Source organism: Nestor notabilis, unplaced genomic scaffold, assembly GCF_000696875.1.
Source record: "Nestor notabilis isolate BGI_N333 unplaced genomic scaffold, ASM69687v1 scaffold4659, whole genome shotgun sequence".
NCBI lineage: Eukaryota > Metazoa > Chordata > Aves > Psittaciformes > Psittacidae > Nestor > Nestor notabilis.
In genome coordinates, this window is record NW_009944912.1 from 45347 (window position 1) to 59419 (window position 14073).

Here is a 14073-nt window from a genome sequence, read left to right on the forward strand (position 1 = left end):
TCACGAAAGCCCACAGATACTAAGCAATGTGAACTATAAGGTTCACAAGGTATGTCGTATCATCCATGCTGTACTGTACTATTTCTTTTCCAAAAAAGAACAGGGATGATTTACCAGAATTAAGTCTATATATTTTGCAGAATTCTATTTATTTTGGAGGGCATGGTACTCAGATGCTTACTGTTATAGAAGGCAACTTAAGCTTAAATCAGTGCTATAGTTTGGTATGATGACTACAAGGTAAGTAAAGCAGCTCCCTCAGAACAGCCCGAACATCTGCAGGTTTGTTGTGCAATTCATGGGAAAAAAAAATAAAACAGATCCTGCCACACTCAGGTAACAGATCTGATGATATTTTGAGCATTTTGTTAATGGACCTGAATTCAACTTTTACTAGTAAACTCATTAGGGGTGAAATCTGTTTCTGTAGGTAGGGTCAGGTCTAAATCTTTGTACCATGTGAATTTTCATCTGAATCTCCAACTCAGGACCAACTCAGTACTAAAACACTGTCTAAGCTAAGATTAGCCTCTGCATTTATTTTATTTGAAGAACAACTCATACTAGTAATGAATAAGAATTGAAAGAAAGTTTGAAAGACAAAGCAAAATATTAGGCCAGTGAATCAAAGGAAAATCAGAACTACATCTGAGCCAGAACAAAAATGAAAAGGTGCTGTAACAAATCCTTGGGTCACTTCTAGCTAGGCTTTTGGATTTTAATTGTGAGACATGAAAGTACGACCACAAACACAACCTGAGAGCCCATGTGATTATTTACTGCTGATACACAAGGAATGGGTTGGGACTGGTATGCTATTAGGCGAAGCATTAACATGTTTTCCAGCCCCTGTAATAGCCAAGCAATTATGAATAAAGTATGAAAAACATTAAGTTCTGTTGCTCCTTGGAAAAAGCTGTTCCTCTGTTTTGATGAACTGCTGTATTCCTCCTCTCTGACTATAATCAAATTCCCTCTTTGGTTCCACTCTCCTGTCTTGCACGGCATGTATCTTCTGTCAGGTTATGGCAACTTATAATTGACTAATGCACACGAAGCTGATTGTTGGGTCACAGTCATACAATGTAGGAAGAAATCTACAGCATTTCAGTGTATTATATAAGCTGTACATAAGCATTATAAGGTCACTTTCATGATAGTAGGTGTGGAAGTTCTGCACTCTTAGAGCAATTAGAACTTAAGGATTTTAGGGTAACCAAAACCATAGTGAAAATCTCATGTCGCTGAGATTATAATTGAAGAATACAACATTGTGGAGGCTACTATTCACTTTAAAGATCCATACTCTATTGGTATTGTCCTTGAGACTGCTCCACTGACTGCTCCACCCTGAAAATTTCCATTTCATAAGAGACAGGTTCTGCAGGAACTAAATCTACTCAGAATTACATTCCTCCTGAGGTGAAAAACCCAGAACAAAGTTTGTGTGTCAATTAACCCATCAGAAAACGGCTTAGATCGTTGCTGATCCACACACAAGATTCAGCTGAATCTCTGTTGCGGCTGACCTCCATTGACAGCAAGAAGCTAAAGCTAAGCACCCAGTGAGCTATCATGAATGCTGTCACGAGCTATCAACACACAAGTATAAAAAGATACGCCCTAACTACTATGAGAATCAAGGTTTACATCTTTTCCCTTCATGGTCTATAGGATCTCATTGGGTCCTGTTCCCAGGTGGGTAGAGAGGAGAGTTCCACAGACAGCTCTTTCTTGATAGGCCATCCCCAGGCTATGAAAAATGGAGCCAAGTTCTTATTCACCTGCTGAGAAAACTTCTGTGCCCACAAGTTCATCTTAGAAGGGTTGTCTTTTGGGATAGTGGACATTTTCTGGTAGTCAGAGAAGAGATGGATGAAGGGGTCCCAGCCAAAGCCTTCCTGCAACTGATGGAGAAGAATATATTGTAAAAAGAATGAAGTTCTCATTTCACTGGCAGTATATCCATGTTGTAAGCAATAGAAAATTCCATAGGTTTCTGCAGTGTTTTTTAGAATAAACGTACTGTTAGATGAAAGTATCCAATTTTCAGGCTTCAGAGCGTAACTTAGAGCATTAGATTACAGAAAAATACACCTTCCCATTACAGTGGTACAAACAGAGACAAAAGATGCATTGGGAGCAGCCAGAAATGTCAGCAACCTATTATACAAGCTGCTGCTTTGGGCAGAAGCAAGCTGCTTCTGCAGTGAAAAAGCATCAAAGGCGGCACCAACAGAAAACACAGAGATAAGAAGCGCGGGAGAATAAGGAGAAATTAGAAAACAGGAAGAAGAGATTGTGAGCAGGGCATGTTTTGCCTAGAGATAGGAACAAAAGGGATTCATATAGAAAAACTGCTGTTGCTGTTACAACAATCTACATTGTTGCTCAAGATAAGCTTACTACGAAGAGCTGACTTGGAGTAACAGCATGACAGGATGCAGAATGTCCACTCAATGTCCATAGTTCTTTACCAAGCCATGACTTAACATCTCACTTTCTGATACGAAACAGATTGACACTAAACTGCATTCCACAAATCCTCCATCAGGCTGAAACAGCTAAACAGTTTAGCACTTACACTTTAGGCAGAACAAACAGGCATGTTATCTATCTTTGATAATCCCCTATTGATATGAAAACTCCTGGTGTTGAGACTAGCTCTGGACTAGGCAGTTGCTGTGAGGATTAAGGGAAAGGGGAAAGGGAAAAATCTCTTGCATGCTCAAGATAATGCACTTTAATGTAGGACAGGCTTCATGATTTAGTCTTGACCACAGTGAGGGATCCAGTTACATGTGCAGGAGGATAAACAGAACCTGCCCCTTTGCTGCTCGATGGACTGCACTGGCTCTACTCAGAGCAATGGCTGATACAAACACCCTGCTCTTTGGTATGTTTTGCAGACAAGCCTAGCCATGTAACCCACCAGGATACTGCTAGAATCCTGGATCTTCTAGACACTTTACAACGCCAAGGGGCTTTTACCGACTAGCAAAATGTCCCACAGGAAAACTGCAGCAGATTAAAGAGCTGTGCCCAAGTTTGATCATCCTTCTCCCATGCTGTGTGACAAGGAACAGTTCCTGCTTCTGCCCCAGGAAGAAAGATTTGTATATTGCACTAAGCCGTCTCCCTGAGCGGCTGAGCCCAGATCTGGCAAAGGAAGGTTTTCAGGAGACATCAGCATTAGACACTCTGACATAAAGCTCTCAGGTGCTTTCTGGACCCAACACGAACCCAGACTGTAAGCAAACACAAGAAATGACAGCTACAATCACTAGGCTGTAGACATTCTCCCAACACAGGCTTCACTGACTGCGCTAATACATCTGCTTTTCCCAGTTACCTGCAGGTATGTCTCCAGAGCAGTCCACACCTTCCAGTCCTTCAGTGGAGCGCCTTTCTTCAAATACTCTCTTATCCTTTCCTCCCGGCACTGTGACTTCAGTGCCTGATGGGCCTGATGCCTGGGAATCCCCAGCACCTTCTCATGAACATAGACAGACCAGAGGTTGCAGGTGGCCTCGGTGGTATGAGGAGGAAACTCCCATCCTTGCTGCTGTTGATTGTGTCCCAGCTCATGGACAGGACCCCAAAGACCAGTAGTTTTCATATGCTTCATATCTAACATCTCCTTCACTGAATCTAGGTGCCCCATGATGGGGTAGCCAGCATGCATCCAGCCTGCAGGAAAGACAGGTACCAACACACATTGTAAGTGCTCACCCCAGTGCCTTTTAGACACAAATGACTCCATATTTTCCTTTCAATTCTCTAGTGCCTTTCCTTCATCTCACTAACCACACTGTATTACCATGCATGAAAACTTTCTCCCTTTGTGAGATACAGAAATATTATGTTTCACCCTAACAAATAGTCAAATAAGCAGTATAAAGGTAGTGCTACTAGAACTATCAGTTAAGCACAGTTTTACACAAGCATATGCTCACAGTTGGACTGAAGCTGAGATTTCAGGATGAAGGAAAAATCCTGACTATTGCCCACAATACATCTGAACTCTCACAAACTGAGCACAGTTGATGCCAATCCAACCATGCAATGTGGTTCAGCACCCTGGCAGAGCTTGAGTCTTCCCATGTAGAGTGTGGATACTACATGTCTGCACTCCAGTAATCAGCAGTGTGGATGAGACACATGGAAGTCACAGTTTGTCATACTTAAGGGCTGCAAAGCTGGTCATGTTTAAGCCTGCTCTTAACCTCACAGACAGCTACTCTATAAACAACTTCCTAGCATCATGCTAGGGAAGAATCTTGCACTGCAAGGGATTTTATTTATGTCTCCTTGGTGTCTTCATCCCTAATTTGTACTTCTTGAAGATTCCCAAAACCTTATACAAGAGTCACATACCTGAACTCAAACACCCACTGTAGCAGGGGATTAAGCAGCCCTTTACACTCACTACACAGGGAGCCCACACAACTGGCTTTATCTACAACACTGAGCTTGTAGATAACATGAAGCAAGTTGGAGAACACGAATGGCAATCCCCTTCCTGCAGCAACCATTTAAGATCTTGAACGCCCTCTTTTTTTTAGTAAGAGGGATACATGTATTTAGCAGCCACTGGCACCAAAAAAATCAGGTCCAAAAATGTGAGTGAAACCATTTGTGTCTGCAGACTATAATTTTTCGAACTGGCATTTGCTCAAGATAGCAGAATTTAACACTCTCAAGATATGCAACAAATTCTTTCCATGGGGCTTAGCAAAGGGTTAGGACATTAGGGTTCATGCCAAGCCCTTGTCTCATTGTGGGATGATGAATTTATCCAGTCTATTTTGAAAAACAACTGAACAAAACTTGTATTACAAAGTTCCACATCTACCATACAATTTGACTCTAGATCAAATCCACCCAGTTCAGAACTGGAAAAGCTGGGAGTGGATGGGACAGACAGAGCAACAGCTGTAAAACTACACACTCATGAGCTTTGACAGTGATATTGGTTCTACTTCTCCACTGCCATCATCTCAGGCACACATCTTTTCTGGCTAAGCTTTTCCCACAGTAACCACCAACACCTGTGGAGCAGGTAGGCACACATGGGTTCAAGGGTTGGCACTGAATGCCTGAGAACAGTTCTGTGGCTGAGGCAGGGGAAAAACAGAAATCAGATTGCTGTCTCCCAGCTGTACTGACTCTGTAGTGCATTCAGGGGGAGAATGAATGAGAACCATACGCGAGTCAATAATGCTGTAGTCAGCAGCTCTGCCTCTTAATACACCAAGGCAGAAGAACAGCGGAATGAGACAACACTCAGGCAGAGTGGGAGGCATCTGAAAGGGTCCACACATTTTTCAAACCCTGCCTTACCATGTTTCCATCCTGATGAAACAGTTCACAGTTATGCAAGGCTCACAGTTATTTAACACCTTACATATATCCCTGGTCTGGGCTTTGCAAAACAACCTTGAAGGAACAGACATTGGTGATAGCGGCCTCTTGTCTCTTAGTCCTTGAGAAGGCCACATGGCAAGGTACCTACCACATGAGATCTGGACGTCTGTTACAATCCTCTCTGGCCTTGGGAATTTTGTTGGTATGGCTGCCAATTTGCTTATTGCCACCATGATCTCATTCCACAGTGTCAGCAGCGGCTTTGGGTTTTCCATGTGGCGGATGCTGTCAGATGGCACCGTCAGGATGAGATTCTCAACAGCCAGTTCTGCCCAGGGAGCAGGGTAGTGCCGGATACAGGCTTTCCACTGGCTTTCACAGGTCTCCCCTACATCAGTAACACAGAAAAGTGGTTTAGCACAGCTCTGACTTTTGAGCATGCTCCCAGAGGTCAAGCTGGAGAAAAAGATCAGTCATGAAATTCTCTTGGAAAACAGGATGTGCTAGTTGCATGACTGGGAGTAGTGGCTGTTAACTAGTTAATCCTTATCCTGGGCTTGAGAAGTCTCCTCAGGCTCTTTAATGGATGGGAAACAGACAGAAAAGAGGACTGGTATATAACAGAGTAGTAGCATAGCTAGAACAGATCCCCGCTTTCCATCTGAGAACAAGAAGCATCACGTTTCTCCAGTGTCTCTTGATGACCTCGTTTCTTCTTCTTCATCAGAGATTTGCTGCTCCATATAACAACCCTGGTTTTCTTTAGTTTGACAGAAGAGCAAGAAGAAACTGCGTACAGGAAGAGACACTGGCAGCAACATGGGAAATTCAGCAGAGATTTACTGTAGGGACTAGAAATGGCCATATGGGGGCACAGTAAAGCAGGCAGAGGGTAAAGCAAGCTTTATTGTGACAGAGGGTCAGCCTGTCTCCCTCTAACACAATGGTTTCCATCGGAAATGACAACTCCAACCTCCAAGAAATGTTGCTTTGGACAAACCCTGCCTATTTTGTGACAGCTCCTTCACCCATCTCCTGCCATGTAACAGGCACAATGTGACTAAGTCCTGGAATCCCAGAGGACAACAAAGCAAGGAAACTAATACTGGGTATTCCTAAACCCAGGCATTTCTAAGACATTCCTAAGCACAGAATCATCCTTTCTTTCAGGATCAGGACAGCAGCATCTTTGAACAGCGCTAAGGAGAAAGGCACTTAAGGTAAACAAACCTACCAAGCTTGAAGAAAGGAGCTCTGACTGCCCCTTCCACCGTGATGGGCACTTTTCCCAGGTTGCTCCTTGCTGGTACTACGATGTAAATGAGGCCACCCCAGAGGCAGGAAACAGTCTGTTTCTGGCTGGCAACATCACACGCGCGTATTACCACTGGGGCCCGTTTCAGCTCTGTGGCATGGGAGAGGTCATCCGTGTGACACCCAATCTGAACCTGGCAAACAGGAGGGTAGGAACAGCTGGTCAAAGGCCTCCAAGTGTGACTTGGCAGACTGACCACAACACCTTGAGTCATCTGCTGCAGCACTGTTCCTGCAGGGCACACACACACACATAAGCAGCCTTCCAGCCTAGTGCAAGTTTTCAGCCTGTGGTGACCAAAAGCAGTGCAGTGAAAAAAACCTGGTGAAGCTTAGTGCTATCCCTATCTCAGTCTTACAGCTATACTCCCATTATTACTGGCCCAACTACATCCTTCACCAGCAGTTCAGGGTACTGCAGTGACATCTGTCGTTGCGTTGTACTTGCATTGCTAATTCCTTCACCCTTCACCAGCACCAAAGTCACATCCTGTAACATATGAGTTGGAGAGATGTGATCACTGCTGGCTTCTTTTATTGTGCCTCATCTTTGGTCCTCATTCAGTAAATCAGACAGCATGTGGCTGTAGAGAAACAGAGAGAAATCAGACTTGAGTCTATTTTGCATGTCAGCTGCAGGGAGCTCACTGCAAAAAATATCCAAGCAGGTAAGCATTTATCTGCTTGTTCTTGGCAGAGAACAAGATCCCAAGTAACTAGTTTGTAGCTGATCTGGACACATCTACATAGCAATAGTGAAATAGCACTGTGAAAGCACCTTATGAGAGATCTGGAGAGACTGAACTAAATTTGATCCATAGAAGGACGCAAGTATTTATCTTGGCCCTGAAAATCACCTTGGTAAGTTCTCTTTGCACAGCAACAACAAAAAACCCAATATAGCTGCCTTCAGGCAGCAGTCACACTCACTTATCCTGCCAGCACACAGAAATAAGAGGAACACAAGAGGAAAGTGGCAAACAAGGTGAAAAATTAGGCCAATTCATAGAAAGTGCCACAGAGTGGCAGCAGTAGGAAATGACTGAAAAGGCAGCAAAACCAGTGAGAAAACCCTTCTTGGTGCTATTTTTGAATGTTCACCTGACAAATACATCAGTGTAAACAGAAGCCAAATTAGAGACAGCTTACCTTCAGACCAGCACCCACCACCAGGCAAGGGAATGCTATAACTGCGGTGTGCCCTTCGGGGATGTAGAGTCCCGTACTCCTCCAGGCTGTCTTACCTAGAAGGCAAGAGAACATAATCTTAAATAGACAAGCACTTCCTTGGCCTGACATTACAGATTCTGGAGATTTCAAGCTACAACAGAAGACACTTCAATCATTTTATTTTCGCTTGCTCTGCGCTCACAGAACTGTCTCACGTTCTACCAATCTGTCAGAAATACAGCTTTTTAAAGCAATAGGGTACCAGTGTGAACAAGATCATCACACCACCAGCAAACAGGCCCACCCAAACCTGAACTGTAAATGCAAAGCTTAAGTGTGTTTACTAGTATCTTTTAAAAATAATAATAATCATTAAAAAAACCAAACCAAAACCCCTACATTTCCTCCGTTCTCACCCTCTTACCTTAAAGCCCTCACAAAAGGTGCATATTGTGGTGGTATTAAACATGTCTGAAGTTGTACTGGTCACAAAGCATTTCCTAAATAACAGACTGACAGTGGCATTGCATATTTCCTTACTGACTGGTCCAGCACCAGGAATTTCCATTTCTAGCTGCCTGAAGTTATGAGAAAGCCTAAAAGGACTGTGCTATGCTAAGTGTAACTGTAAAACGGGTACCCCACCATACCACTACAATTTAGGGTGGTTTTAGACAGTCTTCACATGGAAATGCAAGCCTCCTCTGCATAGATCTCTGTAAACATTTGCAATACACTGGACAAAACCGATTCATCTCTATTGCACTGACCGGGCAAAATCCACTCCCTAATTCTGATGTAAAATTTACTCAAGCCTATTTTAATGCAAACAGCAAAAGTCCTAAAAAGAGCTGAACTGTCAAAAAGCACCCAACTGACATCCTTTCCTGCCCTCTAAGAAGGCAGGACCAGTTTTGTCAAGCAAAACCTAATCCAAGGAAAAGTGCAAATTAGTCCATATCACAATGTACCACCAATTTTTTTCAGTTTTGCTGCATTTGCACCAAGGGCAGTTCTGAAACGGTGTTCAAGGTTTCCTAGCATTTCTTTCGGTTTGGTTTATGTGAAATGACACAAACTCTGAATATCTCTGGTCAAAAACACTGTGCTCAATCCAATACATTCAGCCTCATTTTCACCCCCAAAACCAGACCTTCACTCCATCAACTGTGCTAACACAAGCTGTGAGACTGTGCTGTAACTCTGCAATTATCAAGATAAAAACCAAACCTGTTGTTCCTAACTCCTACCTCTTCATAGGATGGCCCCATGGACGGTTGTATCAGCACAACTATGGCAACAACAACCTGCAGCGTAGAGACCAGGGTTTCTCTAGGGAGCCTTCTCCCCAAAGCCATTGTGCTGTGCAACTACCCTGAGGCACCTGTTGGGTGGTTCTTCTGCCGCAGAAGAAGGGGTGTTTCAGAGTGCTGAAATCAGGGCTGGTCACATAAGGAGCCTGTCTGCCACTACACAGAGGACAGCCTCCTCCAAGTCTATAGTGAAATTGCTTATCTGTGCTCCTGTTCAGATGTATGCAGGCACAGGGACACTGAGGACAGGCACCCCACCAATCCCCACCACAAGGTGCCTCAGAAGGAAGTGAGATATACTCCTCACCTGGGTTTGTGCCATCGATTTCCACAGTGACGGGGAGGGCACAGACCCCAGCAGGAGATTTCTGCACTAGGGCTGCACCGTCTGTCATGGTTAAGGACAGCTCAGTGGCCATGCAGAGAAGGACTGCCTCTTTGGAGTTGCTTTTGACAGGGCAGTGCCTGCTGACCTGTGGGATCCCACTTCTCTGAAGCACTTTGGTCAGGATGCGGTGGAGCGAGGCGTACGCAGGGCAGTCGTGGGCTGGGATGTGCAGAAAGGCAGCGCAGTCTTGTGCTAGCCTTTGCAGCCAGTCCTTCACGGGGGCCTTGACCTCCTCATGCTGGTCTACATGCCTGCTGAAAAGAGCGAGTGCCTTGCGGAAGTGGTAGTGGTCCCCAGGCGCCAGGGGCAGGTGCTTAGCTGCCTTGGTGCTCTGCCCCAGGATGCTCAGCCCAAAGCGATTCAGGGTTTTGTTGCCAGGATATTGTGCCACAGCGGCTTTGCCGCAGTTCTGGGAAGCCCAGTACCATGCCTGGCCCCCGATCAGTAGGCCACCTCCCTCTGCCACGAAAGCGTGAACCCTGTCCGCCTCCCTGATGCTGTGAGAAGAGCAGCAGTACACGCTGATGTCGCCGGTCAGCTGTGACACCTGCGACTTCACCTCTTCCTGAGCGAGGAGGCTACACAGCTTCTTCAGGCTGGCATCCACACCCACCAGCCCCTTTCTCCCAGCATCCAGCCAGCAGACAGCATTGCGCAGGAATCTGGCCAGCTTTGGGGAGAACAGCTGGCTCTCATGGCTTGCCACCACAACACGGCCTCGGCCATAGTGTCCCGCAGCTAAGAGGCAGCGGTGCGAGCTGTCCAGGCAGAGCGGGAAGCAGAGCACGCCGTGCACCAGTAAGATGGAGGGTATGCCCCCTGTCACCAAATCCAGCTCCAACACACCGTTCAAGAGAAACTCAGCATCGCGGCTGAGGTTGGCCTGGTGCCTGCAGAACCAAGAGAGGTCCAGATTAGCCACAGCCTCAGAATCTTTTGCACAAAAGGCCGCCTTGTCCATCTCATTCTTATTACTTGATCCTAGTACATCATGTTATCAATTCTTTAAAAAAAAAAATCACCAGTACCTCATTTTTCCCTTTTTAAAGCCTCAGATTTTGCAGCCAAGCAAAGCTGTAAGGATCACAGCACTCATTTAAAAAAACGGAGGGAAAGAAGAGGTCGAAACAAAGTTTTGAGACCTCCAAAGAGCAGCTTGACAATCTAAATACACTGCAGAAACTAAAAAATCAGAAGACCTTCCGCATTGCTTAAACTGCAAATGATGTGGGAACTGGCACATCATTTATCTCATCGTTCTGTTATCCCCTGTAACAGAAACTTTCTCCATTTACCCTACCCTAGTCATTATGAACTAGGCAAGCCCAAAAGATTTCTCTGTGTCTTCTCCCATCCTCTGCCACTACTGAGAATTGAACAAAGGATAGCTAGGCCAGATGGGCAAGATGGACAGGCAGACACACAGGTTGAGAAATAACAAGTGACTAGAAGTTGAATCAGGACCGTAACACATAATCCTCACATTACCATTAGTTGGCCTCCAAAATACAAGGACATTATACTGTGTAAGGCCCTCTCTGCTATTTCCAAATGACTCCTATATGTCACTGTGGAGAAAAACTTGTTGAATGACTTTAATTTGCTTTGTTTACACTTTCGCCTGGTTCTTCCAAACATGGTTTTGCACCAACACCTGGAAAGAATCTGTTGTTACGCGGCCATTGCAGCCAACGCAGTAAGAATAAACAATGCTGCCCTTCTGTGTGTCCATAGGACAGGAATTAAATCTGCAGCTTTCCACTGGTTATTACTTAACTGAGACCCTTTGTCACATACAGTATGTACCCAGGCATATGGCACAGCACCTGCCTCAGACACACTGGAAGCACGGAGGTTTCCTGCCCACAGCCTGTGTCAGGAGCTGAGAAGAGAGGTGGCACCCAGCCCACCTCCTCAGCTATTTGCCAGCCCCAGGTTTCACTTGCAGAAGGTGAATTTCTGCAAGTAACAGGCTAAACAGGTTTAGCAGCTGCCAGCCACAGCCTGGCCCAGAGGGCTAGCCTCGTGCTCCATCTCCAACCTGGTTTTGAACTGTGGGAAACTTGCCCTGAACCTGTACACACATGTGGGGAGAGAGAGAGGAGTACCTCCTCCTGTCCCCATGTTGTTCTGTGTTGCACTCAGACACACTTTGTTAGGCAGTCTGCTCTAAAAGATGCCTCTCCTCTTTTCCTTCCCCTTCAATGAATTCCCCAGGCCTGGCCCAGCTGTCCTGGAAGCAAAGACACCTTACTTTGTGATTGCAGTCAGTGGGGAGATTCCCCTTCCACTGGAAGACAACGATTGTATCCCATCCTGGCTATTAAAGAACCAGCATTCACCACCATCCTCATTTCTCACCTCAAGCGACTTCTATAAACACCTCACCTGCATAAGCTAATCAGCTGTTTAAACAGAGAGCAATTCAGATACTTACGGGACAATTAATGGGATCTTGGGAATTTTCTTGGCAACTTTGAAGATGCCTTTCTCCACAGCATTTCCTGTGAAGTACACACCAGCCACGCTGGTCACCTGGTTCCCAGGGAATTCAAAGAGCACCTTCTCCTTGCCATGTTGACTAGCCCAGTGGCAGGCCTGGCCACCAAGGAGCAGCCCTCCACCTCCCTTTAAAAAGCCAACCAGGTCTTTCACCTGCGTGCAGTCATAGGCCTCCATACAGAACACTCCCAGGGAGGGACTAAGCTCTGCCCCAACCTGTACTTTGGTGCCAGCCCTGAGTAGCATCTGGGAGAGGGAGTCCAAATGAGGATGGACCCCAACCAGGGCCTCGGGGGAAGGCTTGAGCCACTCCACAGCATTCGTGAGGAACTGGAAAAACTTGGAGTCCTTCAAGATTCCTTCATGGGAAACAACCACCATCCGGCCCTTCCCGTACTGTGAAACGGCAATCAGAACCTGCTTCTTAGAGCTCACAAGCACAGGATAGGCATCCTCTCCAACAAGTAGCAATTCACAAGGAACAAAACTGCCAGTGAAGTCCCAGGGCCCAACGCCATCTACTAACATCTCATAGGTGGCAGAGGGCTTCATCTTCAGGTCACACCTACCTGGTGGAGAGAAGACAAACATTCATTACAGTATGGCTCTGCAGTCACAAACAGCTGTAACAACCCTGGAGAGTAATTTCTTTGTTGTCTAGCAGGAACTCCAAACACATGGCAATCATTTACTGGAACTGCCTTTGTGGGCACAACTTTTCCAGAGATTTGAATTCTTTTTGTTTGATTGCTTGACTTTGTTATCACGCTCTTTACAATTTAAATTAACAACTTATATGGAGCGGGAGAGTGCCAGAGGCTCCAGGAAGTCTACTAGGAATTGCTTGATAGAGGTGGTTTACATGGAAATAGCCAGGAAGTTAAAAGACCTTATAAACACAACACATTGCATAATTCAAACACGCAGCTCACATTTTAAATCCTAACAGGGTATGTACTGAGCTGCACACGGTTGCTGCAAGATGGTATTCCAAAGTTGTACCTCTGACTAGGCACTATAAGCCATTGCTTAGTATTAGGAGGTGCTGTGAGTGGGAGGCGAGGCAGCAGAAATTATGGAGACAACCAACTCCCCTGGAATAACTGTCAGTTAAAGCACCTAGAAGAGCAGGTCTGGGCACAGGAGATTCATGCCCTAGTTCCCTGATCCAAACTGCCCCACGATCTCAAGGAAACAATTTCCCTCTTCTGCAGCTTTGTTCCACCTATTTTCCTATCTACAAAATATGGAGAGTGGTACTGACCTCGATTGCCAAGCCCTTTGAGGTCTATGGGTGTCAAGTGCTCTATTCAGGCTTCCTCAGTTTGAAAGTTTAGCTCAGCTCTTCACCAGAGTTATGTTCTGCTGAGCCTGGGTGGCTGTGACTGTGGAAACAGGAAGGTTTTGAGGCAGAGTACGACCCAGTCCCACCCAGTTCCTGTCACTCAGGATTCACACGGCTGATCTGGAGCACAGTGCCTGTGCCAAGGGAGGGAGCTGCTCCGGGGCCAGCCTGGCCATTTCCCTGGCAGCACCGTGCCAGCACCGGAGCTGCATTCTCTGATCTTCACACGCGTTTCAGATGGGGTTACCCTGAAAGCAAACCCTTGGCGTGCAAACACAGGGAAATGGAGAAATCCTTGGAAAAGCAGCATCCCTGATTTAGATTTGTCACAAGCCACAGGGTGCTTGTAAACAGCAACCTGATCAAGAATGACAGTACAGTTCCCACTGCTTATCCTCTGGATATGCCTGGACGCTCCTGTTTCTTTTCACCCAGACTCTCGTGGGACTCCACTGTTGTTTTACATATGACTTATGAGTCACAGCTGATGATTAGCATAGGATAAAAAATACACTGCCCAGTAATTTAGTGCTGGTTTGCTGGCTTAGTCTGAATTCCAGCTTTGTTTCCCCAGGTTTGAATAAGCCCTACATTTAAATGCGAACATAAAGGCAAACATGAGGTCTAAGTAGTTTAGGTTGTTTTACCAGGAATCATGCAACAGAGTAGTAACA

At 45.6% G+C, this 14073-nt stretch overlaps 1 protein-coding gene across 1 annotated transcript; it reads right to left on the reverse strand.

The window, feature by feature from the left end:
* Nucleotides 1-1661: 1661 nt before the first annotated feature.
* Nucleotides 1662-12606, reverse strand: LOC104412044 (protein FAM115C-like). The gene is made up of 7 exons (XM_010022638.1): nt 11990-12606; nt 9472-10442; nt 7831-7925; nt 6602-6815; nt 5516-5755; nt 3353-3690; nt 1662-1907 (listed from the first exon to the last, which is right to left on the reverse strand). The coding sequence occupies exons 1-7, from the start codon at nt 12604-12606 to the stop codon at nt 1662-1664; spliced, it is 2721 nt and encodes a 906-aa protein (XP_010020940.1).
* Nucleotides 12607-14073: the final 1467 nt, after the last annotated feature.

Bases quoted from the DNA above. Each gene is read 5' to 3' on its own strand.
- LOC104412044 (XM_010022638.1), bottom strand. From the start codon at position 12,606: ATGAAGCCCTCTGCCACCTATGAGATGTTAGTAGATGGCGTTGGGCCC. The intron at 6,816-7,830 runs GTAAGCTGTCTC...CCTGTTTGCCAG, and splicing joins TGGTGGGTGCTGGTCTGAAG to GTTCAGATTGGGTGTCACAC. The intron at 5,756-6,601 runs GTAGGTTTGTTT...TTACTGATGTAG, and splicing joins AGCTCCTTTCTTCAAGCTTG to GGGAGACCTGTGAAAGCCAG.